This window comes from Epinephelus lanceolatus, chromosome 1 (assembly GCF_041903045.1).
Source record: "Epinephelus lanceolatus isolate andai-2023 chromosome 1, ASM4190304v1, whole genome shotgun sequence".
Classification (NCBI taxonomy): Eukaryota; Metazoa; Chordata; class Actinopteri; order Perciformes; family Serranidae; genus Epinephelus; species Epinephelus lanceolatus.
The window spans coordinates 15,546,382-15,574,181 of NC_135734.1; the positions used below are offsets into that span (position 1 = coordinate 15,546,382).

The 27,800-nt window shown below is 40.6% G+C and overlaps 1 protein-coding gene across 6 annotated transcripts; it reads left to right on the top strand.

Annotated features, from left to right (window-relative positions):
* Positions 1-27,541, top strand: elmo2 (engulfment and cell motility 2). Of its 6 annotated transcripts, none has more exons than XM_033626767.2 (23): positions 1-90; positions 5,411-5,480; positions 5,829-5,926; positions 6,409-6,449; positions 7,745-7,817; positions 7,911-7,961; positions 9,699-9,868; positions 9,998-10,097; positions 10,521-10,672; positions 12,251-12,329; positions 17,559-17,594; positions 17,955-18,005; positions 18,762-18,884; positions 20,048-20,167; positions 20,290-20,394; positions 20,475-20,583; positions 20,728-20,864; positions 22,572-22,735; positions 22,833-22,945; positions 23,048-23,155; positions 23,306-23,388; positions 23,489-23,566; positions 25,332-27,541. In XM_033626767.2, the coding sequence occupies exons 3-23, from the start codon at positions 5,849-5,851 to the stop codon at positions 25,530-25,532; spliced, it is 2,172 nt and encodes a 723-aa protein (XP_033482658.1). In that variant the 5' UTR covers positions 1-90; positions 5,411-5,480; positions 5,829-5,848; the 3' UTR covers positions 25,533-27,541. The 6 variants fall into 6 exon arrangements, with proteins under 6 accessions (XP_033482658.1, XP_033482660.1, XP_033482661.1 ...); XM_033626769.2 differs by having other exon boundaries at positions 10,521-10,666; XM_033626768.2 differs by having other exon boundaries at positions 82-306.
* Positions 27,542-27,800: the final 259 nt, after the last annotated feature.

The following is a 27,800-nucleotide window of genomic DNA, read 5'->3' on the forward strand; positions in this document are numbered from 1 at the left end:
GGCGTGGAATAGTGTCTCCTTTCCAAAAGTATCTCACAGGAGCGAGGGAGAGAGGGATACTGAGAGCATCATCGATGGCCCAGTCACAGGGTGAGTAACATTGAGTCTCGATGTTATCTGCTTTGTAGGCTTTAATAAAATCATAGAGCCGTTTATAAAGTAGATCCATCAGGACAGTACCCGAACCGCCGCCGGGAGTCGGGCTGCATCATGACTGCAATGGAGGAGCAGGCAGAGACTGGCTGGATGACTGAATCACGTTAGCCGCCTTTTGAGGAATAACACTGGTACTGACTGTAATAGCGAGTGAGTTTACATTTACTGTTACTTTGACTCAGGGAATAACAGGAGGTAGTGTTGTCTATGTTAGCAGCTGTTTAATATAACGTGCCGACATTATCGCGAGTTGTGATTGATTTCGCTAAATATCACAAGGGTGCAAATTGGAGCCGTTGCTGCACCAGTGTGTGAGCTCCCTGTGGTTATCATAGCACCAGCCCAGGCTGATAAATCATATAAAATCAGGCCTTAAACATTTTTTAATTAAGTTTATGATACATGAAGTGTGTATCGATGAAATTAACAGTGGCTGCTAAAACGTCCGAGACGATAGCTAACGTGCCAACCAACCATCTCCTAATATTCAAGACTGTTATCGCGCTTTATGCAAAATACTGTAACGTTAAATATGTTTTAATTTAATTATCTTTCTATGACAATGGGATGAAGGAAAATGCTGAAGCTGTTTTTCTCCTCTCACAATAAGCGTCGTATCACCAGAGGGGGCGCCACTCCGCATATTAAACTAGCTAACTGTTAGCTATCACAAAAGTTAGGCGCTTCACAGCCTCGCGACATGTGTGAGTGTTTTATTTGAAGCAGCCCAGACAGAAGGAGCCCCCTTACCACATTATAAGAACAGTAAAATGGCGTCAGAAACATCCGGGTCGCGGTGAGAAGTAGCTGGTGGGGGACAGGAGAAGAAGTTTAGCCTTTAGAAACGAGGCTCAGACCACACTGTGGGATTTCTTTTCAGGCTCGAGCTCCTTCGCAGTTGTTGCTATGCTACCACCGCAGCGCGTGCAGCCAAAGAACTGCTGCCAAGAGGTCTCAGTTAAAAGCTCCCAGTACAGCAGCCCAGCACCAGTCATACACCAGTGAGATGACGCGGCTGTAGGAAAAAAAGGAAACAGTAGTCATGATAGAAAGCAGTTCCCTCTCTGTGCTGTCCTTAGCTGAGACACCAAATAAATATGTCACAGCAGGAGAGGCACAGGTATCATTCATATCAGTAACTGCAGCTGTGTCAGTTCAGTGGCCCACTTGCACTACTGGGTCAAGTCAATTTTATTTATATAGCTCAATATCACAAATGTGTCTTAAGTGGCTTTACAGTCGATATAGCATATGACAGCTTACCATTAACACAGAGGGAGAGAGACACACAGTAGAGGAGAGGCTGGAAGATTGAGATCCAAAAATCAGGAATGGGGCACTGATAGCTAGGAGGGACAGAAATGTCCCAGGATGCCTGAGATAGTCACAATTTGTAAGAACAGGATCTATCAGGGTTCAACATATGAATATTTTACTACAAGTTCTGCAGAAGAATCTGGAGAGTCCTAAAGGGTGAGCAGCTAACAGACAGCTGCTTTTGGGTTCATCTGGCTACCATTTCAAAAATGATTCTAGGATTGTGTTAATTGTTACTGATCAAGCAAGAGAAATGGTGCCAAAAGAGGTAGTCAACTTCAAATTTTGATTTAGGCCATTTGTATTCCAGTCTCCTGCAGGCCTGATTAAAAGTAGGTATGCTATCATTAATTCAGAGTTGAGACCTCTGACTGTCAAGAGACAAGAAAGAGCTGTGTTTAAGTCAGTGGCACTGGTTTGGACAGGTCCAGTCTCTGCGGTGAACAGAGATGGGACCACAGGCAATCACTCACAAAGAAGGCTGCAGTTAAAGTTGACGGACCAATGTGGCGAGTGGTAAATACATCAGCGGCAACATTACAAAGACGGGCTAGTGTCGCTTTGGATTTGATAAGAAAAAGATCTGACAGCATGAATGTGACAGGACAGACAGTCAGAGCAGAAATTTCTATCCCGAGTAATAGAATCAAGTCAAGGGTGTTAGGACTGCAGTGAGTGGGTTCATGTACAAACTGAGTGAAAGGTGTGGAAAGTATAGAGAAGTGCCTGAAACTAAGGCTTCGCTTTGAGGATGAAAGGCCTCATTCAGGTGAATATGGAGATAACCAATAATGACCATCAGAATGTGTAACAAGGTCTGTGATATGTTATCAGAGTCTGTTTTCCTGGACAAAGGAAATCATAGTTGGTGGTAGAAATGCTCTGATCTGACTTTTTTGATCCTGATACTGATACCTGGGCAGCACCGACCAATACTGAGGACCAATCTGATACCAGTGTTTAATTGATAAGCTGTATGCCTCACTGTGTGGAAGTTACTGCTGGGATCACTCTTCTGTGTAAGGCAAAATCGGGCTTGACTTAAACATTGCTTTCCTGTTTTGTAAAACAAAGTGAATACCTAGATATGGCAATGTGGTTTAAAAAATTCAAATTTAGTATTGTCAGATTGCACAGGACAACTAAATCCAGCAACTCATTTGCCCAAGTTAGTCCCACATGGGGCAGTACCGATGGGGCACTTGTGAGAAAACAGTGGCGCATAACGACAAAGTTCAGAGCCATTGTTAATGTTAATAGGAACATTACGTGAAAAACACAAGTGCATTGTCTACTTAATAGTGGTTACATTCGACTGAATGGTAATGTTGGGAAATCAGACCAGAACTTTTATTTTTAGCTGCACTCTCGTTTATTTTCTAAAAAATGAATGGAGTAATCATTCGATGATTTTTTCAACCTTTATTTATACTCGAGAGACCCAATGATGGTTTTCCTAACAGAAAAGGCAATACCATATTAAAAATAATAAAAGCTATTAAAAATTTCCAATCTGGGAAAATAATTTGATTGATAAACTAGGATTATTACAGTGTAAAACAAAATACTATCATATAAAAAAGCCTATCATTTAAGCAATTAGGGTAGATCATTTGACTGATAAATTAAAGTGATTAAACTGTAAAATAAGAATCAAACGGTTAATTAGTTTGTCATAGTGTTTCATTATTCATTATCACTATTAGTTGTATTAGTCATTATTCATCGTATTAAAATGTAATGTGATGTTACTGATGGATGATAAATCATGAATATCAATAGTCCTACATGCTGCATAATAATATGGGCACAAAGGAACACGGCTTTGCTGCATAGATAACAACTATAACAGCTCTAACACTGCATAACATCATTCAAAGCTTTAGCCAAATGTCAGTGCTGAATTATTTAGATTAGCATAAGAACTTGTGGAAAACATTTCCCATGTGTTTTTTAAGTACAAGAACAAACCTTTCAGAAAGGGCTGAGAGATCACACATTATGTGATGTAATGGGCAGTCTGCTTAAAGATGCGGAGGCGGTGCGGTTTCTCCATCAGATGGCTGCTTGGAATCTGAATTTAATTGGCAGTTTTCACTCGGTATCATTTGCAGAGTTCAACTTAATTTGTTGTTGTTGATGTTAATCGCATATACATCGCCCCATCTCAGTCTGTTGATCTCTCTAATTTGTGACAAATTATGTGGAGAACGCAAAGTGACGATCCCCTGGTTCAAAGTTACCAAGATGAAAGGATTCAGGCATGCTTATTATTTATAGTACCAGAGTTTAAATTTTTATTCCAACTTTGAGATGTCTTCCTCATGAGGACCCGGCAGCTGCTCTGCAACGATGTGCTGACAACCGAGTTTCAAAAGAAGAAACTTATGTTTGAGGGCGGAATGCTCTTTATTTCACGAATGATCAGAGGACGACAGTGTCAGACGTCAGTGATTTTTTTGGCGCACGCTGACAGGTGAACATATTTATAGAATCAGACAAACAAAGGCTTGCGCTGCAGTGCTGGAAATGTACTACAACACTGGTAAACCTCTCAAGAAGACGGTTGTTTATTCAGGCAGGCTGAGGGTTGTTTTCACAACTAACAATTTGGTGATTATGAAGATTGCTTTTCAAACAAACAGCACCTTGAATGCATAGAGCCATTTGCAGAACAGCAGTGTCTCTTTCTTTACCGCTGACTTTCAGTCACCAGCAGAATCCATCAGACAGCTTTTCATGCTCACTTCATGTCCGAGCAGAGAGAGAGAAATCTCCTTTTGTTGCCAAAGACCGGCTGCTGTTTGCCTTTTACTGTTGTATTTCAGAACAAATAATGAAGCAAGTGTAACAGGCATCGGTTCACCAATAAAATGTGAGGTAATGTGGCTAATAAAAGAATCAGAGAATGTTTCTGGGTAAATAATACTGTGCTTTTGCAATGATGTAAATTGAACAGCTGTAAAGACTGAATTAATATGTGATCTACATGAGAGTTAGAAATAAAATGTGATTTTAGAGCAGATGGCCAGACAGTTATATTTCATTTTGTTCTATGTTGCAGCTATTTCTGCACAGCTTTTGGGGCATGCTGCTGTACGTATGATTTATTTGTGAATTTATTTATTCATTGCTCCAATGCAAAATGGGAAGAGAGTCAGGGGACCCTGATAAATCTGTGGACTCCGTTTTTTAAAGCACTACAATAACAAAGAGTGATATTCTTGGTGTTTTCTTTCACATACTTCTAGAGCTCGACTGATACTGGGGTTTTGAGGCTGATAGCTACATATACAGTATGAGAGTTTCAAAAACCAATGCCAATGTAGCAATATACTTTAAACCTGGCTTTAAAGAATTGTGAGCAAAATATTCTTAAATAAGGTTAGTCACTGGTATTTCAGCACTGCAATTTCTTTACTACAATTGGAGCTAAGCCTTCAATGGACCATTGAAGTCAGACTCTATTCGTCCCACCATGAAAGAGAGGTGTCGCATATTACATTGTGCTTTTTCTTCTTTAACCTGCATGATACCACAGTGTTTGGAACAAAGCCATTTTAGTCAGATGCTTCAGAGTAAAACGTCAAAAAAAAGTTGGTGAAGCAATGTGAAGCACAAATGATATTTGGCATATTTATTGGAAATAATAATAACAAGTCAAGGGCAACGAAGCACAGCAAACCCAGAGCCCAGTAGGCAGAAGGCTCAACCCAGGCAAGATGTGTGTGGGTGTGTGTGTGTGTGTGTGTGTGTGTGTGTGTGTGTGTGAGTGAGTGGGTGGTTTTGTAAAACAGTCATGCTTATTGATCTGCTCACTGACAGATTCAGTTCAGAGGAGAGAAAATGCAGGGATGGAGCGAGCTGAGCTTTTGGGCTTGAAGGAAAACAAGGTTTCGCACTGACACGACCGCTGTGTGGGTTTGTGTGTTCGCAGGGGAGCTGACTCAGTGGTTTCTACTGCAGAGCTGTGAGAGTGATTGACCCCCTCAACACTTCTCCATTAGGTGATGTATAACCTTTAGTTCATATTGCTCTCAAGTTAATCAAACATCAGACTGAAAACCAAAAATGTTTTTGCTCTGCTTGAGTCCAAACATTTTGACACACTGTAGGAGTGCAGAATAAGGAAAGCTCTGAGTTACGACAGTGAAGTAGTACTTATGTTACGTTCTGAAGAGGTGAGCTGTCGAACATGATTCATTGTTTATCATTTTAATGGCGTTTGTGTCACATTCAAATGTAATTTAACGTTCAAAGGAAGTGGAAAGTGTTTTAACAGCTGGTGTTATCAACCTACATCCTGTCCAATAACTGAAGTCATACTAGAGATTAAATTCTTTTTTCTTCTGCAGGGTGCTGCGACAACACAGCCATGCCGCCCCCAGCCGACATTGTGAAGGTGGCTATTGAATGGCCTGGTGCTAATGCTCAGCTTATAGAGATGGACCAGGTCTGTACTTGCATAAACATGGCATTAAGTTCCAGTTTGCCTTATTTTATCTTATTGTTTATTTTTGGAAGGACATAATTAAAAGTAAAGCACCAGAGTTAGCTAGCAGCTAATTAGCATGTGTTGTCCCTGGGCAGGTAGACATGAAACAACAAACAGAGCAGCAAACACACCACACGAGACACCACAACAATTACAGTACTCACCGTAATCTAATAATTATACTTCCGCTAGCTGTTAGTGGTTTTAGAAAGTGATGAGATTACTGAATGGGAATATTATGTTTTAATTTGATTTGTTAGTGAAAGGCATGAGTTATCTGAGATGTTTTTAGTTATGCAGAATACAGGTACCTTAAAGGTTATTATAATCAATAACCTGTCTTGATTAATAGATTTAGGAAATGTAATTTTGCTTTTTAAGAGTATGTGCTCCCCCACAAGCTGTCATTGTTGCAATGTTGTCATTTTGTCTGTTTGCAGAAAAGACCATTGTCCTCAATAATACGGGAAGTATGTGATGGGTAAGCATTCTGCTGCACTTTTTGATATTTCTGTAATGGTTTTTTATCATTTCTGGCTATCTGTTTGATTACCAACTAATTAAATGTTTGTACATCTATGATATAAGACTAAAATAAGCTCAGTCCTGTCACGGTCGTTGCAGTTGTGTAGACACTAGTTGTATCACAGCATTTCAGTGGTTCACACACACAGATAAGATCTGACCATTGTTTCTTTCATCTGTCATCTTGTCGTCTTGTGTCTCAACATGCGATTTGTGCTTCACTAGCCCCTTTTACACTGCCAGATTTTCTGCGAATGTTGGGCCGTTTTGCCGGCAAGCTGCGAGAGTTTAGACACACAGAGCCGGATTGGCGAGTTGATCCGAGGTGCCAAATTTTCTGCCTCGTAGGGTAGTCATATTGGCAGAATCCTTTTAGTTTAAACAGACCGAGGCGGCCTTCCGCAACAGGAGGGGCTGTTGATGACTTGTGGGAGGAGCTGTTGATGACACCGCACGTGCGGCGGATAAACAGGAAACAACTGATAGCAGGAATTAGTGAGCAGCTAGTAGCAAGAGGGAAACGCAAACCTGACAGACACTGTAAAGATGAGCAACTGAGGAGACAAGGAATTGCGCGCCCTCCTTGTCCTCGCAAACAAAGAGACCATTAACCATCAGATGACGGGGGCGGTGAAGAACGGGCCAACTTATGAGAGAATCGCCGCCTGACTAGCCGTGGCTTCCCTCCCACGTCACTGTTACATCACACACTGACACGTTTGCTACTTGCTCACGCCCCCCATTACCCCGAAAATGCGCATTCTGTATAAACAAAAGTATTTTGCTGCACTCCCTGATTTTGTTTTTATACTGCCAATGCTGAAAGAAGACTGATCGGCCTTCCTGCAAATTTGCACAATTCCTATCTAAAACGGGGCTACTGTCGTCTCAGTGTTTGGTGCCTGCTCTTTAGTCGTGTACTTAAAGTGATGAATATTTCAAATTTTATCTCACCATCCACCTCTTGGCTGCATCAACCCACTGCCTCCTTTTCCCATTTGAAACAGAGAATTCTTTGCACTTTACTGTTCACACCCACTGAATAATTCTCCTCCACAATCTCTCAGTTTTGCCACTCGTATAAATACAACTGCTGGAGGGAGCAGTCGAACTTTAACAACATTTGGTTCATGCATACCGGAGTATGCTGCATTAAACATTCAACAAGTTCACCTCATGTCCCATTACTTTGGTTGGTATCTAACACTTGATCTAATGATTTTATCTTCATCTCTCTGTCCTCACCCTCAGCTGGTCTTTATCAGGCTCTGAGCAGTTTGCTCTGCGCTATGCTGATGGGCCTCAGCTTTATATCACTGAGCAGGTGAGCTTCAGCGTGTCCTTCCTAAGCTTGGGATGATGACTTTGTAAATAACTGTTTGAACATATAGAAATAATCTTCTTTTTAATCTTACAGAGCCGCGGTGAAATCAAGAACGGGACCATCCTTCGCTTAGCCATTTCACCTGTGAGTCAGTTTTGTTTATTCCTGTTCAGTTGTGTCTTTATTAGGAAGTTTTGAAACTGAATTTTCCTTAAAGTGAGACACAGTGAGCTATTTGTACAATGAGTAACTGGTGTGTATTGTTGCTCCTTGCTCAGTCTTCTAATTCTTATTTTGTAGTGCCTTGAAAAGGTCTCTACACATGGACCAAACCAAAGCCTACCTCTGTGTAGGCAAACTTTTTGTGTCTTGCAAGACACGCTTGTCTGTACTCCATAGCCTGACTGTCAGTGCATGGTGGTGGGAGAACACTGCTTTTAAAAGGATGAAAGGGGGCTGATGTGATTTGCTGTGGTTGATAGCAGCCTCCAACACACTCAGTAATAATGTATGATAATATATTCTTCCTAATCCTACCCTTCCTCCCAAGTGAACTGTGGGTGCACCTCACGCCTCCACCACCAAAACAAAGTGCTACCCAGTGCACTGTGCACCAGGCTGTTTTTTAAGGAATAATTTGGATTTACTTCAACTTGCCTGGATCTGGTTCAGCTTTGTCTTATCATGCTCCAAGCAGTTGTGCATTTCTTCAAGCCTAGATACCCATCAGTTCTATAGAGGCTTTAATGTTTCACTTTGAAGTTCTCTTGCTGGCCATTTCACAGTCATCTAAACACAAAACAACATTTTTGGACAAAGGCAGGTAAAATTTATATCATACAGGCTTCATTAACCCCGTTGAGTTGAAGCTCTGCAGCAGCTCTCACTTGTTCTTTAGAGGCATACTGTTAAATTAGCAAAATAAAATGATGCCCCAAAAAACCCCAAAGTGCAGCAGCAACGTACTCAGCCAATACCAGATAAGCGATATATTCGTTCAATTGCCCAACCCTATAGAGACAGTGTGCATAAAAGTCCCACCTTTACTAGAAGGGAAAACAATTCATTGTACAGTTGACGGCTAGAAAACAACACAAAAATGAAAGAACATAATAAAGAATTGATAACAAAATTTTTACAAGCTGTTAAACAGAAAAACTGACTTTTTAAGCAATGAGACGTGAGGATTTAGAAGAATATATATAGGAAAACTGTAGGATCCTGACACACACTATGCCTATGTGCAGCAAGCATTTTGCTTATTTGACTAGACAGACTGTCTGGGGTCAGAGGTTGAGACTAGCTAAGCTATAATGCCTGGTTTTGATCTTTGTTAGCTTAAATGATGATCATACCTGGTGATCTGATAGTTGTGGATATCAAAGTAGGTCACTACTGGCCATTCAGTGAGATCGTCTCACCAAGTTAGCAAGGTAAGGAGAGGGAACGCTGAGATAGATTGGATTAAAGACAGACTGGTTGCTATAGTGACTCACTATCGCCTCCAAAGGTATAAGGTATTAAAAGACCGGACTGGCCGTGGCTAGCTGGTTAACATGCTCATTTCAGCAGATCTTTTGAATGTTTTAAATTAAAATTCTAGCCATATCTTACACATTGCCCCTTTAACTCATAACATATAAACAGGTTGTAATATTTAAACAGTTAGCACTTTGACATTATAGTTATTTAGCACTGAAAGTATATGGAAACAATGCATTAGTGTTGAAATACACAGACTAGCAGGATGTGCTAATACAACCATTTGAGAATACTTTGACACAGATATTATAAAGAATGACCTGAGGCATAGCCTTAAAATCATCGTTCAGAGAATGGTTGGGTGACTAAATTTGAAAAGTCATGTTTTTTGTGTGATAGGCTCGTGCTGCTCGTCAGCTCCTGGAGAGGATCCAGTCCCACGGTATCGATGCTCGCCTGGAGGCTCTAAAAGAGCTCGCCAAGCTGTCTGCAGACCCAACCTTCGCTGCAGAGTTCATCAATATGGAGGGCATTGGGACGCTGGCACGTCTTGTTGAAAGTGGCACACAGTGAGGACAGATTCTGTTTTTCTGGCAGCGATGATGTTTTTACTTTTTTATCCATGTGTTATTATTTCTTTAAAGTTGGTCAAGGTCAGACGATGTAAGGTGTCTCTGACTGTTCTTTGCACTCTTCAGCTTTGGTGAAATGCTGGCCTTCACTCTCACTGCCTTCCTGGAGCTAATGGATCACGGCATTGTGTCTTGGGACCTTATCTCCCTGTCCTTCATCAAACAGGTACCTCCTCCAACAAAAGAGCAATTCATGCTACTCATTAACACTGGGTTAAAATCTCAAGGACTGCCTTTTTTATTCCTTTTTATTCATATGCTTTTATTTAATTACTTTATCAACCTTTCTTCCTACATGCCGGAAATGTGTGGGCGGCGTTGCCTAGCAACTCCCCACATTATTTCAAGCTTCCTCAGTGTGTACAGTGTGTGACTAGTTTTGTTCTCAAAACTTTGTGGTCTTGACAGTCACTCTGGGAAACTTTCTGTTCTACTGGATTAGTTTTCTTTTAGAAACAGATACATGTTTTCATCAGGAGAGGGAACTCTACTTTTGGTTACAAGCTCTTGTTGAATTGACTCAGAAGGGTGCTGTTGATGATGTGAAAGATTCAGTCTTCATGTTGCTTGGTCTTATGTGCTCACTCAGATTGCAGGCTATGTGAACCAGCCGATGGTGGATGTGTCCATCTTGCAGCGCTCTCTAGCGATCCTGGAGAGCATGGTTCTCAACAGCCACAGCCTGTACCATCGGGTGGCACAGGAGATCACCGTGGGACAGCTCATCGGGCACCTGCAAGTGTGAGCACACACACACGCACAGGGGCGTCCTGCACTCTGAAATGGGGGGGCAGATGAGTGAATGTAGCAGCATGGGGTAACTTAAGAAATAAAATATTAGAAATATGCCACCATATTTGGCTGGTGGCATTATTCTAAAGGTGAATTCAGGATGCTTAGATGACCCCTGTCAAACACCAAGGCTGCTGTTATTCTAGTTTATTCTTATTGCCAACAGATCCCATGAAAAACAAAACCAGCAATGCATTAGTGTGTGACTTTCAGTGCAGAGCCCATTGGTACCTATTGAAGACGCAGACCTTAAAGCTGGAGTGTGGAACTTTTGTCTCCCCCCTCAGGCCATGAGAGTAATTACGCAAACAGTGTTGACTCATGCTAATAATGTATCCCTGCAGGTGAACTTGCCGCATCCCCCCACCCCTTAGAAACACCCTTATTTAATTTTAATCCTTCTTCTGAATGCAGAGTTTCTTTTTTATGATAAGCATCCACTCCAGAAACTTTTCCTGGACGCCTCTTAGGATTTTCCATTATAGCTTCTCCACTCCCAGAGGTCTCTCCTCCCTTACTTTTTTCCTACTTCTTTTAATCTAATTATCTTATTTCAAACCGTCAATTTATATAGTAGCAGAGGAAAACATCAGAATCACGCACACAGATGAGGCCAAACGTAAAAAGACAATTAAAATAATCTAATGTAAACTAAATGAATTAATCTCTCCCCTCTTTCAGTCTGGCTGGCTGATGTATAACACACCACTTCTGGTGCGCCAGTGCTTAAAAGTCACTGCAGTGCTGCACTCCAGCTTCAAAAAACAGGCCATATGTACGCTTTATAAACATAATTTCCTAAAACAGCCAGGTCCTGCAAGCTTTTCACAAACGTTATTCAATCAGAAGCAAATAGTGCATATGTTATGGACTACTTTCAGCAGCACATTAATGCACATTTGGAACTCCAGTGAGTATTTACAACAGCAGGATGGTGTATGTGGGGTCGCTAAAAATAACATAAATACCCATGGTAATAGAGTGCTACAGGAAAGAGTCCTAAAAAGTGGGAATGTGTTATCGTTTCTGCATTCCCAGTTCCCTCGTCTTGAAGTCTTGGCTTATTTGTATGCATTTTTGGTTGGATGAAAGAAAATAGTTAATTTGTACGCTGAGTGTGGCTCTTCAGTGTGATTTGTAATAGTTTCTTGATCACAATGGAGCTCTGTAACAAAGAGGAAAAAAGCTTTAGCAGGCAATATTTGTTAGTAGGATCCATTCATTGTTGGTTTTGATCTTTTTATGGTAATAAAGCTATTGCCAATGACTTCTAAATTTTTCAAGATCCTACTTAGCTTTACTGGTCACATAATAAAATTAGGAAAAACATAAAATTATTCAAAACAGCTGGTGTAAGAGAGGGGCTTCTAAAAATCCTGCACCCATTTCAGGTATAAGTAGTGATGGCTTTGAAAGTAAGATGAATTTGTTGTGTAGCATAGTTGTTAGTCTGTAGTTTAAATTCTGTGGAGATTTGTGGAGCACGAAGCTTCTAACTGGTTGTTACGCGGGTTGATATTCCTTCAGGTCAAACCAGGAGATCCAAACCTACGCCATCGCCCTCATCAATGCTCTCTTCCTGAAGGCACCAGAGGACAGACGGCAGGTCAGTGCCAAGCGCTCGCAGCATTGTGTGCTGTGTAAGAGAAAAAGACTGAATACGCATAATGGATAGACATAGCTAGAATACTAATAATGTTCCATCCTCACATTACGCTCTAAAAAAAACCACTCATGCGTAATAGACTGACATTGATTCATAACAGTCACATCATGTTTTTGGTGTCAGAGAGCTGCAGATATTGCCTCACCCTGGCTCCTGATGTTTGCAGCACTATGTTACTTACTAAAGCTAATCTCATGTATCAGACGTCTGTCTGCCAGCTGTCAGGATTCTGTCTGTCTGACAGTCACTGCTGTAATGACACTCTCACTCAAAATAGTACTCGCTTTCCTTTGAAGTTTGCACATTTGTTATGCTGCAGTTATTTCAGAATAGCTCGGCGAGGTAGGCCAACTGAGAGATGACTGTTTGTGCCAAACAGACAAAGAGCTGGGAGAGGATCCGAGCACAGTGCGGCAATTAAGGATTCATTTGTCGGCTAAATTCAGTGAAAAGTGCTCATTTCTAGTGTGCTTAAGATGGAGAGTGGAGGGTGAAGAAATCCACAGAGATGATTAAGTGAAACCTGGCAGTGTTGGCAGTGTAGGCAGGATTTAACAAACATGGCGTGAAAAATTATTCATATAACATCCAAATATACTAAAATATGACATTAAGTTCCATTTGATTTAACAGAGTCAGACAGAAACGTCCCGAACAGATGCATTCTGGTTCTGAAATATCTTTGTAGCACAGCCAAATGTACAAAGACTAAAGGAGCGAGTGCTTCAATGGATGTCTGTCCAATATGTTACTCATCACTGTCACAATGTCTCATTAGTCTGTGCTCCGCTCACCCCGCAGTGATAACTTCTGTCCCAGCTCACACAATGCACTGGCATGCTGCAGCGTTTCATCCTGTTTCATACATGGTTACGTGCCCTGTGTCAGTGTTGTTTGTGTTTATGGTTCTCCATGTTGAAATTTGATTTACATGTGCTACTTATGTATTTTCACATTTTTATAAGACTTTGAAGCCTTGTTCTGTTCAAAAGCTGTCCTATACAAGACCTGGAAAATATCTGAGGAATAAAAATTAAAAAAAATATAAACTTAATAAAGTATAAACTTGCTAATTAAGACCTACACCACAGTAAAATATCACATAAATAAAACATTAAAAATATTGTTTTAGCAGCTGAAGTGTCATGACGTACAATTTAAACACCATATTTACAACATTTTCAAAATGATTCCCCAAAATGTCTTTTCAGATTTCAGTATCACATAAATGCAACACTAAAATTAGTAATAACAGTTGATGAAGCGAGAGCTGAGGATATGCAGGACAAGAAGGACAGGGGTCTGTTCAAAGCAGATACAGAGAAGATAAATGCCTTTAGTAATATGTTTGACAAATAGCTACATTAATGGTGCTCATGCTGGATTGTCCTTGTTTTTAGGACAATGTCTACACTGATACAGATATTTGAAAATGTATCTTTTCCTTTATGTTTTGGCCTCTCGTCCACACGCAAACAGTTTTAGCTCAATAAAACAAAGATATTTTGAAATGCCTTCTAAAGTGCAGATTTTTCAAAATTCCAGTTGCTTTCTATCCGTGTGGAAATCTAAAATGGAGCATTTTGGAAATAGTGACGTTATATCCTCGATTTGCACATAGTAATTGTTGCTGTGTGTCATGGGCGTGCGCCAGGAACAATAACAAGAACCCTGGACTACCACTTCATTTGTCAGCACTGCCTGGTCTTTACACTTAAACTTTAGTATTGCTGCACCACTTCATGGACAAACGGAGGCATCTGCTGCACCCACTGTTATTTGGTCCACCTCAGCGTCCACGGTTTAAATCCCCCAGAAACGAGGGTTTTGGATCAGACCTGGTCAAACCAGCAGATAGTTGGACCATTTTGAGAGTGGGACTGTTGTTAGTGAGGATTGGAAGGAAAAATTTTGCATAGTCAAGTCAAGTTATACTGTAGCACATTTCATACAACAAGCGTAAACTCAGTGTGCTTAAGATACATCATACATGACAAACATAAAATATCATAAGATAATTAAGATTTACATATATAACAACAAGCAGGACATTATAAAAACAAACAAAATAGGAGAGGAGGGTACTCTTATTATTATTATTCTTACAAAGGGGAGATAATAACAGTAATGCTAATACCCAAAACACAAATACACTTAAAAACCTAACAAAAAGCTTGCAAAAAAAAGATGTGTTTTTTGTTTGCTTTTAAAAAAGAACACTGTCGTAGCAGGCCGTAGTTCATGTGGAGGAAAATTCCATAGAGTAGGACTATAATGACTAAAAGCACTGAGTTGATGTTAGGTAGGTACAATGAGTAGACCTTTATTTGATGATCAAAGAGAGTGGTGTGTACTCTGTTGCATGTCAGCAACATAGGAAGGAGCTAAACCATTAAAACATGTAAAAACAATAAGAAGTATTTTAAAATCAATTCTTTGATCCAGAGCATCAGTCATATCTTTGAGTGAACTCCTTTATCCTCATATCAAATGGGAATTAACTGTGGTGAGCTCTCCAGTTGTCGTTTTGTAAAAGGTAATGTTAGCTTATGGACTTTACCACCTTTGTGGCAAGGGGAGAATGTTGGAGACAGCTAGCGCCGACAAGCGTTTAGAGTTGTTTTTGCCTTTCAGTGTGTACGGAGATATTTTGTAAAACGAAGATTTGTGAACAGAATTACCTTTTTAATGGAGGTGGAAAAAATACCCATTTTAAAAGATATCTAAGTATCTGTCTTCGCAAAGTCCCACCTCCTTGGTTACTGTTGTCGAGCCTGTCAGGCTTTTACACCTGGCATGTCAATATGGTGCTTTCAACAATATCAGTGAGAGATATTCCACAATAAATAATAGCAAATTTCTGGAATACGAATTCTTAAATATCAGAGAGAAGCAGAAAGAGGGTACAACAATATGAATTTGAGAGCTACATTTACATTATCGTTTGTCGGCTGAGTTCTTTAAGTAAAGAGGACATTAAAATTGAGGGAAAAGCTCTCTGGTCTTAAGCGTCAGGTGCCCTACATCTTGACAATTCACATGAAGCACAAACATGCACTGGAACAACAATGTTCTTAAACAGCAGGATGAGTCAGCATAATGTTTTATTTTAAGCTAACGTTAGTTCTGACCCCCATATGTAGCTTTTGTTCTCTAATACAGGTTTTACCCTGTTGCTAGCAAAACTAAACTGTCCCACTTTTCCTTTTGTTTAACATGCAAACAGCCTCAAATGGTACCATCTAACTTAAAGTTGAAACATAAGTAACTTGTAGTTGATATTCAACTGTCTTTGTTTGCTAACATGCTAAGCTAGCTGACGTTAGTTAGCATCTTGCCTAGGAGCAAACAGAGTTTTTGTTGATCTTTGATGGATTCAGCTTATGGCACGTTCCAGGCAACCCGTAACTCGTGTTTTTACAACCTTCTACCCGTGAAAGTGCACTGGAACGGCAGTCAAACCTGTAACTTACCACCCGTGAACTTGTACCAGATCAATGTACTCCCAGTTACGCTTTCTGACGTCATACAGCCCTCTAAATCAATTATCTTACTCCTCTAAACAACAATAGTAGCCCCATTGATGCGGTGTTGATCCAAGTGATACACGGTGAGAAATAGACAAAAATAACCCTAACATTTACGCATTATTGGCAGCCGCTCTAACAGTTGGTTTCCAGTGCAAGAATAAATCAATACAAAATACGTTTTCCAATACACAGATAACGTAAAATAAAAAGTATAATAGCATCTGTGACCTTATGCGCAGTTTCTCCTCCTCCGTTTCGCTCAAATGACCAAGGAACCGGCACCTTTGGCAATAGAAGTGATCATAAATAAACATAAACCCCACATGGTCCGCCATGTTGCTTTGACAGTTTGGCGTGACTTGCCTGGAACACTATGAAGTCGTGAGTCGTGACTTGAAGTGGTGACTTACGGGCTCAGAAACTTACTTGGATCTTTCCCTTTGTGATTTGGCTTTGGAAAAACTAAAAATACGATCTCCTGTTGGACTTGCAGGTTCTTAATGCACACGTTTAGTATTTTCTGAAAGTTTAACAGGCTCTCCGTGCTAATGTAGGATTGGACAGTTACTGCTCTAAGGAGAGCGAAATGGAAATGTTCTTGAGGTAATCACTTTAATCTGGCCAAAATTCACAAAATTACAAGGGTGCTGTTGTGATGTCTCTCATCTGTGCTTCAGGGCAAATTGAGATTGAAAATATTCATATAGTAGAGTATTTCTTCTTTAAGAACGCGAAGTTCTTCACACCCTGAGTCCTCAGAAAACCTTCTGTCAGTTTTGAAAGTGCTGATGAAAAATGCAGCAGAGTTGGTGTGAAGGCGGAGGGTCAGATGACATTGTGAGAGGAGGAGGGGCAGTATTTGCCTTAATTTTACTGTGGGTTGTAACACTTCCCTTTTTTGTTTTGGGCCATATGACGCACAGTATGTTCAGACAGGTGTCCTTGAACATGCATTCATCTCCAGCTGCTGTTGTTGACCACTGGAGGGCGAACTGAGTCAGTTCTTTTGAGATAAATACAGCAGAGGGACATGGAGTACATACTGTATGTGGCTGGCACTGTGTGTTGAACTGATCACTAACAGTAGTAAAATTAGGTACATTAGAGCAGAGTTACTCTTTAAAATGAACATTTACACAATTTTTTCTTTCTCACTTGAAAAATATCCTTAAAATCATGCATTAATACTAGCAGCAGCAGCAGCAGTAGAGCAGCAGTCCACTGGACAGGCTTTTTTACAGTGACAAAAATCCTTGACAGATCAAAGCTGCTTGATAAACATATCTGCTAAGGGAGCTACCAGGACACCACAGTGATATTCATGTGTAAATGGTGGTTTAAATATCACTTCTTCCTCTGTGGGTTGATAGAATATCACAGCTCCAGGATTTGTAAAATCCTTTCAAAAGCAAGAAACGTGTGGTGGCCTGACACCGCATGTGGGCCATGTGAGGCTTTACAAACAGCTACATGTCGTGACTACTGGACATTCTTATTTGACATTATGTTGTTTTATGTTTTTATTTCGTTGCATGCTCTGCCGGGTGATGTATCCCTGTATCTCATTGTCCATGTGTGTGCGCTCTTTGTTTCCATCACTGTTACACCCACGTCCCTCCTCCCTCCCCTCAACCTGTAGGAGGAGTATACTAACCCGTTGGAGCAGCACCTCACTGTGAGTACACATCCCTCGGCATCTCATATCGTCCTCTCCACCCCACAGCCTTCGCTCTCTATCTCTTTCTGTGTCATGGAAAGCCACTGCATAATCCATGCAAATAAAGATAGAACCGTAGCTCGCTGCAGCAGCAGACAGACTGTGTTGACAGATTGTTGTCATGTTTTACAGCGGAGGATGTGAAGGGCAAATGGTTCAAACCTGTGATGGAAATGTAGCTTCAGAGTGCTGCTGCATTTCAGTAGTTCAGAAATTCTCATTTACTGTAGGTGAACTTGAGTAAAGTCACTGCTGTGTAATAAAGCATCTTCCCTCATGTGCCCTGTGTGTTGGAATAACGTATCTCTTCATCATCAGGAAATGGCGAGCACTTTGGCTCAGAAACACCTGCGATCCATCATCCTCAATGTGAGTATCAAGTCTGACATGACAGTCTGAAAGTGTTTCTGCCTATTGCAGCTGCACACCAGAGACAACGCTCTGCTTTACTGGATATTAAGCCTTCACACGGCTGTGAAATATCCAGGTGTGAGCACAGGTTTTGAGCAGTTCCCAGAGATTGTGTTTGAAACGACTTATTATTAAAACATTGAGAAACTTTTAAGTATTTATGTGAGAGACTGTCCTATCTCTGGGGGACTGGATCTTTCATCCCAGGGACTACCAGTTCAGAGTGTAAGGATTTACTCACTTGGAGAGCTGTGACTGAGAACCAGCAAATATGATATGGCATGAAATCCATGAAGTGGAAAAGAATCTGCTCTGAAAATGATTCCCTTTGGCACCGACTCTTCTGAAAGTGCCTGACTGAAGTGGCTGCAAATGGGAGTGAGAAAGACGCTGCGTTCCTGCTCCCTTGAGCAGGGAAACATCCTGAAGCAGCTCCAGCATTGTGTGCTCTGTCAATGAGACCTGGTTACATGTTGGGCCCTCACAGTGTGTTTTATGACGGCACATCATTTTCCTTGTCATTATGCATTATGCACGGAGTGTAATCAGTCCATGATGATGATTAGCATTATCAGCTTTATGTTCACCTTTAGTTTCCCTTCAGTGGAGAACAATTTAGATTTGTTTTGTGCTGTGTGACTTGATGTGCCCTTTGTGCACAAACTGTAGCTGAAATAGAGGCTTTGTTCTGAACTTGGTGCTCTTCTTTTCCAGCATGTTATCAGAGGAAATCGACCAATCAAAGCAGAAATGGCGCATCAGCTGTACGTGCTGCAGGTACTGACCTTCAACCTTTTGGAGGAGCGAATGATGACCAAAATGGACCCAAATGACCAGGTAAAAATTTAGATAAAGAACTTTCAGTTTGGCAGGTCATTGGAATAACATGGTTAATTAAACAGTGATTATCTGCATCCTTAGATAACCTCCTCTCAGTTGGGTTTACACTCTGATAGATCTGCCGTAAGAGGAAAAAGTGGACTAGAAAAGAGAGGGAATTGGAGAGCGATCAAAGAATGATACAAAGGGATAGACACATACACAAGGAAAGTTTGCATCTTTAGCATGGCACTTGATTAGAGTGTGAATGTGAATAGTATATCATGTTTGGCAGTCCTAGCAAGATACTGTGCTTTGACTGTAACGGAGGAGCTCCGCTGCTTAGAAGCAATGCCTCAAACAAGAAAAGGCGAGCCTAGATGAAAGGAAAACTCAAAATAAGAGCTCTTCTTTGTCCAGCCTATTTCTCCTAGACATAACTGAGCTTAATACAACATCAATATGAGAGTTTGACCATTTTGTCATACTTGTTAAATTCAGCCCCTGAGAAACAGCCATCCTCTCGTCTCAGCCCAGTCCCAATTAAAGATCTTAAAATGCTCTTCTTCCCCTCTCACTGCAGTAATTTTTATTTATCTGAAGCAATCAGCGCTTGAGATCCAGAAGGAAACTTGATTGGCTTAATAAGGAGCCTGCACAATTTCAGAAATGTATCTCCGTGATCAAATTGAAGTCTCAACTCTGTATTATATCTGTTCTCAGATTTGAAACATGTGAGCACAGCAAAAGAACTGCTGCTGATTTAATCTTTTCAGAGAAACAGATCAGAATTTAGTAATCTGAAACTGAGTCGTAGCTGATTTTTTTCTGATGAGACAAAGAAAGGACTATTGTGAGCAGCTAAATTTTCCTCTGGGAGGACATAGCCGAAGTTTTTATGGAGCATTTTGAGGAGCGAGGGATTCACATGATATTGTTATGGCATACTGATTTTAACAAAATAATTAAAAAATAACTGACGCTGTGTATAGAACATGCTCATTTTAGAATATGCAGCAACATTTGAAGCATTGTCAGCTGTCATGGCTACATAAGAGTCTGGACAGATGTGGATGTAAACTGTTCCTGCAACTTGACTTGTTCGCGAGGCAGTAATTCTAGTTTATATGTGTATGTGCAAATAAACTAAGCTAAAGACTTGCTGGCTTGCTGTGTTTCAGACACAGAGAGACATCATTTTTGAGCTGCGTAGGATTGCTTTCGATGGAGAAAATGACCCGACTGGAACAGAAAAGAGAAAGGCCATGTACACCAAGGACTATAAGATGCTGGGCTTCACTGTGAGTCTCCGCCACAGATCTCAGTTTCCTCTGTAATACAGCTGTATAAATAGATTTAAATAGAAACGGTATAAAACTGCTTCATAGTCTCCTGGCTCACATTATTTCTGTTTCAAATGCAGAACCATGTGAATCCAGCCATGGACTTTACCCAGACTCCTCCGGGAATGTTGGCTTTGGACAACATGCTTTACCTTGCCAAGGTTCACCAGGACACGTACATCAGGGTTAGTATTGGCTTCATGCACGAGTTTACGTATCTCTGGAAAAGTCAGCCACACCTAACATGTCTTCTCACTCGTGACAGATTGTCCTGGAAAACAGCAGCCGCGAGGACAAGCATGAATGTCCCTTTGGCCGCTGTGCCATCGAACTCACTCGGATGTTGTGCGAGATCCTTCAGGTTGGAGAACTGCGTAAGTAGATTTGTTAACAGACAATCTTAAAATGTCAGAAGTTGTGGTATGATTAATTACTACACTCCAGGATAGTATGTGTGAGAAAAATGCTCCTCATATTAATTTTCATTTTTTTCTTCTGTAATATTTTCTTTTGTGTAGCTAATGAGGGCTGCAACGACTACCACCCCATGTTCTTCACTCATGACCGGGCGTGGGAGGAGTTCTTCTGTGTCTGCATTCAGCTGCTCAATAAAACCTGGAAGGAGATGAGGGCCACAGCTGAGGACTTCAATAAGGTCATTAGAGTGCTCTCAATACAATACAATTCAATTTAATGTTCAGCTCAATTCAATTCGGCTCAGTTCAGTTCAATACAATACGATATAATTCAATTTCAATTTTCAGTTCAATTCAGTTCAGTTCAGCTCAGTTCAGTTCAGTTCAATACAATACAATACAATGAAATATAATATAATACAATACAATACAATACAATTCAGTTCGATTCTATTCAATTCAATTCAGTTCAATTCAATAAGCTTTATTGGCATGACATTTCTTATGTGTTGCCAAATCACAATTACATTTTAAGGCAGTGAATTCAGAAACAGAGAGTGAATCAGAATCTTGAAGTTGACATTTCGTGAACAACTTTGTTCTGACGTCTTCCTATGTGCTACATTGTAGCATGAGATGTTGCTCTGTCTCCACCTGTCTCTGAGGACAAGCTGACACAGCCTGACTTCTTTAGGCAGCCAGGTCTGCCTGTATCTGCTGGTCTCTATGGCCAGGGTGTGATCACTGAGTCTGTACACAGCCAGGTTTTTCTCAGTTTCTGATCTGTCTCTCATCGTCGTCTTTTACACATTCGTTTTCATATAAGGGAACAGGCACGAGTGCTGGATTTGAACATCAGTATTCGGTCAGTGTATAGCGTAATCTTATTTTTTTTCCTGATAAAAAAACCAAACATCCATATTATGTAAATGAATGTTCTATATTAAATGTTTACATTTTTGGACAGGACACAGTGATATAACCGCTATCTATGAATATGTGGCACATATCCATATGGCAAGAATGATACATCTGCGCAGCCATAGATAACATTCATCATTTTCAGTCAGACATTGCTCAATCTAACGTTATAAGCAGAATGGCAACCAGGCCTAAGATTGATGTTTGAAATTATTTAAAATGCCCATTTCCTTCTTTAACCCAATGTTCATTGTGTACCTGCCTCCTTACCCAGACCTCACATATTAGATATTTATAGAACTGAACTTGTTATAAAATAAAATCCTCTCTACTTTGGGAATAGATTAAATGGCTACATCTGACACTACCCAGAACTGTTAGAGTTTAAAAAGAGAAGTTTTGAATAAATTGATGAATGAATGAATAGCATAACTAAGAATCCTGGAGCAACGTTTCATACAGAGGTTTGCTCAGTATGAGAGTGAGCGATGTCAGGCTTCATATTTAAACACAATTAAAACTACTATAGCTTCTAGGTTCTTCTGCTGTGGTGTGAGTAAGTGAGCAGCACGCTGACGCAGACAGCTGAAAGGTTTTTGGTTTAAATAATGCATAACAGTTATATTCCTAATGCTGTCGATTTCAATTGAAAGTATTTTGTCCGAATGATCACAGTTAAATTACGGCTCATGCAAACATCTATTTAACAGGACAAGGAATCTATTGTTAGAGAACACCTGGGACCATCTAGTATTTATTTGAAATATTAATGCCTTTCGATGAGGAAAGATGTCTCTCAGCAGAGTGTGGGTTTCTAAATGGGAAAATAATGGCTCTGTGAATCACAACTTTAACAGTTTTCACAGTTCACTAAACAGCAGTGCAGGTAGATCTGAAAAAGGTGGATTTGCCAACTGATGAGAAAAACATACATGCCCATCACCTTTTAATGTTTAGGAAGTCTGATTTTTTTTTTATTCTTCAATCATTCCGTGTATGCATGTGTGTGATTCAACCCTGAGCAGGTCATGCAGGTGGTCCGTGAGCAGATCACCAGGGCTCTGGCGATGAAGCCGTCGTCTTTAGACCAGCTGAAAAATAAACTTCGAGGCCTCAACTATTCAGAGATCCTGCGTCTGCGGCAGTCAGAGAGAATGAGTCAGGACGACTTCCAGTCTCCTCCCATCATGTCAGTCTGAAGTCAATATATATCATAATGAATTATAAGTATAGTTTTGTACACGTGTGTGTTCGGCCCTGTTGCTCATGCTGTGTTTGACCTCCAGAGAGCTGCGGGAGAGAATTCAGCCCGAGATCTTAGAGCTCATCAAGCAACAGCGACTCAACCGGCTCTGTGAGGGGAGCTGTTTCCGCAAGCTGGGGAACCGCCGAAGGCAAGGTACATACAGTATCACTACAATCACTTTGCTTTTTCTCCACCGAAGGAGCTCTTCCGCTGTTGATTATCAGCTAAGCATTATGTTCCCTGCCTCTTTTGTAGAGAAGTTTTGGTTCTGCAGACTCTCCCTGAATCACAAAGTGCTGCACTATGGAGACCTTGATGAGTCACCCCAGGGTGAAGTGCCTTTTGAGCTACTCAGTGACAAGAGTAAGATTTTTTTTCCTTCAAGTAGCTCCAACTTCCAACTCTTTTCATTACACACGTAATGAGGCATTCATCAGCAGACCACACTGAATCTGTCAGTAGGTTGACCTAAATAAACGTCTCAGTTATTAAGTTTCTTTTATGTTCTCCTAGTCCCCGTCTCTGACATCAAGTCGGTGGTGACCGGAAAGGACTGCCCTCACATGAAAGAAAAAAGTGCTCTGAAGCAAAACAAAGTAATCATCAAGCTTTCTGTCTTGTCATTTTAGTCACATGTTTGTTCTTTCAGTCTTTGCTGTCACTGAGTGTGTTGTTTGTCCTGTTTGCTTCTCTCAGGAGGTGCTGGAGTTAGCCTTCTCTGTCCTCTATGATCCCGATGAGACACTCAATTTTGTTGCACCCAACAAATATGAGGTAAGTTTAGCAACAGTGACTTAAAGCCGCACTATTCAGTACTAATTTGAACGATGGGTCAAATACGTATAATTGGAGAGGTGTCGCTTTTAGTGAGGAGCCCACAGAGAAATATCACTCGACTCCTTACTTGCCCTAGGTTCTAAGGACCATTTTAGCATCTTTTAGCTCATTATTTTGGTTCTTTTTAGTGTTTTGGTTCATCAGCTTTCATCAACCATGCTTACTGCTGCAACAGCGACACAGTCTCACTTCCAACTCTTCAAAAACCGACGCTTGGTCAGTGACCCTCAGCGTTAGATACAGACACACTAAGGCACCTTTTAGCAACAGTATGTGATGCATCAAGTGGAAATGAGACTATATGCATTTAACAATCAGAAACTGTACATTTCCTGTGAAAATGGAAGTTTCTTTGGAAAAGACACAGTGCATGCAATGACCATAAACTGACACAGTGACCCTGAGTGTCCAGAACTGACACTGGAGGGGTACTTATAGTGTCATAGTTTGGCTTGTAGGGCAACAGACCAAGCGTCGATATTTGATGTGTTGGAAGTGAGAATTTGTTGGCAGCAGGCATTTGTTTTAAGCAAAAAGGTCCAAAAAACCACAACACATCACCTACCCAAAACCAAACAGCAGACAGAGACAGTTTGTGTGTAGTTAAACTGGAGCTCTTAGCAGCTAAAGAGACGGATATTTCCTTCAGTACTTGGTGGAGACCAAATTAGAGCTAAAAGGATAGTGAATATTGGACATTCCTCAGGTGGCCCTGAAACACACCTCAATTTTAATCTGTTTCTCCATGTCTACAGCATGTGTACATGGGCATCTGTTTCAATTTCAATGTTATCTAAAAAGCCCAGTATCACAAATCACAATTTGCCTCAGAGGGCTTTATAGCATACGACATCCCTCTGTCCTTTGGACCCTCACAGCAGATAAGGAAAAACTCCCCCCAAAAAAACTTTAACGGGGGAAAAAATGGTAGAAACCTCAGGAAGAGCAACTGAGGAGGGATCCCTCTTCCAGGACAGACAGACGTGCAATAGATGTCGTACAGAACAGATCAATATAATAAATTAACAGTAATCCGTATGACACAATGAGACAGAGAGAGAGACAGAGACAGAGAGAGATGCAGGACAGACGGTAATGACAATAGCTACAATGTTGTAAGTACATATTTATATATGTATGTGACAATAATCATCATATGTGTATAATAACAGTAGAAGTAGGAGGCATCAGGCAGGACCACTGCAGCAGCACAATCATGTCACACGATCCATGTGTAGTTGCGATACGAGGTAACCTGCGAGACAGTGGAGCACAAAGGCTCTGGAGAAGAAGCCGAGTTAGTGACATGCAGTAGTAGGGTGGGAATGTTAGCAAAAGAACCAACTTTTCAGAAACTGAGGACATGCTAACGTTCGCCATAACCACATTATAAGAAGATAATATGTCAGTGTTGTGTTTTCAGCTTGTTGTGCTGCCCCCCAGTGGCCATGAATAGTTGTTAATGCTGCTCCAACTAAAGAGCTTGGATGTAGTATTACTTACGTAATCACCAAAAAATTAACAGATAGCTCCTCAGTCAGAACCATGCAAATTTAATTTCTTACATGTTTGATATTCACATGAATCTGGATTTGAATCTGGTAATATCCCTCACATGGCACAGTGTAGCTACTGTGATTGACACACCATTCTCAATGTTTATGTTCCTCTGTGTGTGTGTGTGTGATGTTTTGCGGGGCAGTACTGCATCTGGACTGACGGGCTGTGTGCGCTGCTGGGCAGAGAGATGGGCAGTGACCTGACGCGCAGTGACCTGGATACTCTCATCAGCATGGAGATGAAGCTCCGCCTCCTCGACCTTGAGAACATCACCATCCCAGAGGCCCCGCCCCCCGTGCCGAAGGAGCCTAGCTCGTATAACTTCACCTACAACTACAGCTGAGATGTGTGCGTGTGTGCGTGTTTGCAGTGCATGTGTGTGTATATCTCAAAGATGAGTATACTCAATCTTTTGATGAATTTAGCTGCAGATGTGTGCACCGGAAAAGATTCCTTTGATTTTTTATTGATTTTTTATTTTTTAACATTTCAGAACCCTGGAGACTTCTCTCCATCCGTGTTTGTGATGCTGTACGATTCGTCAAGTAGGAGAAATATGTTTATAGCTTCACAGGGAGTTTGGAGGGTCAGGGTCCACCACAGAGCAGTACTCCTGGAGCTGGTAGAGATTCAGCAAGTGAATCTCATTTATCATTGCCGTCTCCAGGCAACGTCTCCCTCAGTCTTTGCTAGGTAAAGGCATAAACCTGCCTATAAAGTGAAGGAATACTGTGCCTGATGGGGAATGTGGATGAAAAGCTATCAGCAAATTAGTCTTTAATCAAAAAAATTTTAGTCAAATTCCAGCGTGACTGGTCAGTCATACCAAGCGTGTGGTTTCCATGGCAACGAAAGATGAAGCTGCCACTATTCCAGTTTTAACACTGTGCTCACTTTGATTCGGTCTGTCCCTCCGCATGATGGGCACACGGTGATACATCACACAGAGAAGAGTGAGTGGGCTGAGAGTTTGCGCACTCACACACTCTCCTGAAATGAGATTCAGTCAGTGTCTTGCTTAAGGTCACTTTGGAAGGAGGTAGAGTTGATGTCAGGGGGGACTGAACATGACGTTCCTGGTTGAAGGACAGTCCCCGTAATCAGTGCACTGTCCTGCTGCACATCGAAGTCTCATTAATGATAAGATATCTGACCTGCAGTTCAGTGTTGAAAGTAAAAAAAAAAAAAAAGCTTAAATTCAGCGATAAAGAGATCTAGAAATGTGATTAAAAACCTACTTCTGTAAAGCAGAAGCATATAAGGTGTAAGGGTAATATTTTGTGGTGTTTTTTATAATTTCTGCCATACCGGGCCACAGAAGCCTAGGGCTGTAACTAACAATTGTTTTTATGGTATCATGAATTGATCATTTGATCTTTGAAAAACATAAATTTCTGGAAAATGCTCATCACAATTTCCATTTAGTTATCAAGTGAACATGTTTAAACAGCTTGTTTTGTTTGACTCATGTTCCAAAACCAAAAGAAACACAGTTTATTGTTGTGGAAGACAAAGAAAACCAGCAGATAGTCATATTTGAGAAGCGGGAACAAGTGAATTTTGGTCTTTTAAGCGTTTGTCAACATTTTAGCAGATTAATTGCCCACCCATCAGTAAATCAAGTATGACTCGAATTGTTTCAGCTGCACTAAAGTGGTGCTGTCAGCACATATGTCTTTACAGCGTCTGTTTACTCAACATTCATACTGCTTTAGATCATTTGAGTGTCGATACAGCCCATTGAACTGAAACTGTTCAAGTATGTGGTGTGAAGATAGATACTCTTGCCTACTGCATGTGTCTGTTAGTGTGTATTCATGTGTGTGTGTGTGTGTGTGTGTGTGTGTGTGTGCAGGTTTTGAGGTTTAGTGTAAGCTGTTTATGTTGATACATGAGGAATAATGTCAATATTTCATCAGCGTGATGCTCATGGAAGTCGGGGCCAAAGCGCGCTGACTTCCAACACATTAAAAAACATGAGTGACTCTTTTGTGTTGAACCACAGTCACTGCATTGCCTTATCAGTCAAAGACACCATATTTTGGGTAACATTAGCATTTATAATCAGTATAACCATGAATGGTTTATAACACATTGTTATAACACACTATAATGTGTGTTTATTAATGTATTTGTTAACAACTATGAATTGAATCTGAAATACTTAATTGATCCTCTAAAGGAAAATCTGGTCATGATACAGTTTTATAATTATATTTGTATAGGTTTACATTTAAGTTGTATTTACACATAGTGGAATTCCAAAAAAAAGTATATAAATATATATGCATTATACAACAATATATATATGTGTAGCACAATATATATAGAAAATGAAAATAGAAAAATAAATACACACACAAATATGTAAAAGGAATATGTGCTTCATACTATATACACTATCAAGCAGTTAATCAATGTTTGATAACAGTAAAAGTAGTTTAATTATTATATAATCATATCTATATCTGTTTTATTGCCATTCTGTTGCCAGGGCAACAGCTTTGGTCCCTCTTTACTTCCCAACAGTTACTAAGGAAACTATAAAAGAAGAAAAGGACATGACATCAGTGACAGCGTTCAAATTTTGCGTAGGAGCCAGACATTGGTG

Coding starts and splice junctions, on each gene's coding strand:
- elmo2 (XM_033626767.2), top strand. CDS start 5,849: ATGCCGCCCCCAGCCGACATTGTGAAGGTGGCTATTGAATGGCCTGGT. Junction 18,885..20,047: donor AAATGGACCCAAATGACCAG/GTAAAAATTTAG, acceptor GCTGTGTTTCAG/ACACAGAGAGACATCATTTT. Junction 22,736..22,832: donor TTCCAGTCTCCTCCCATCAT/GTCAGTCTGAAG, acceptor TTTGACCTCCAG/AGAGCTGCGGGAGAGAATTC.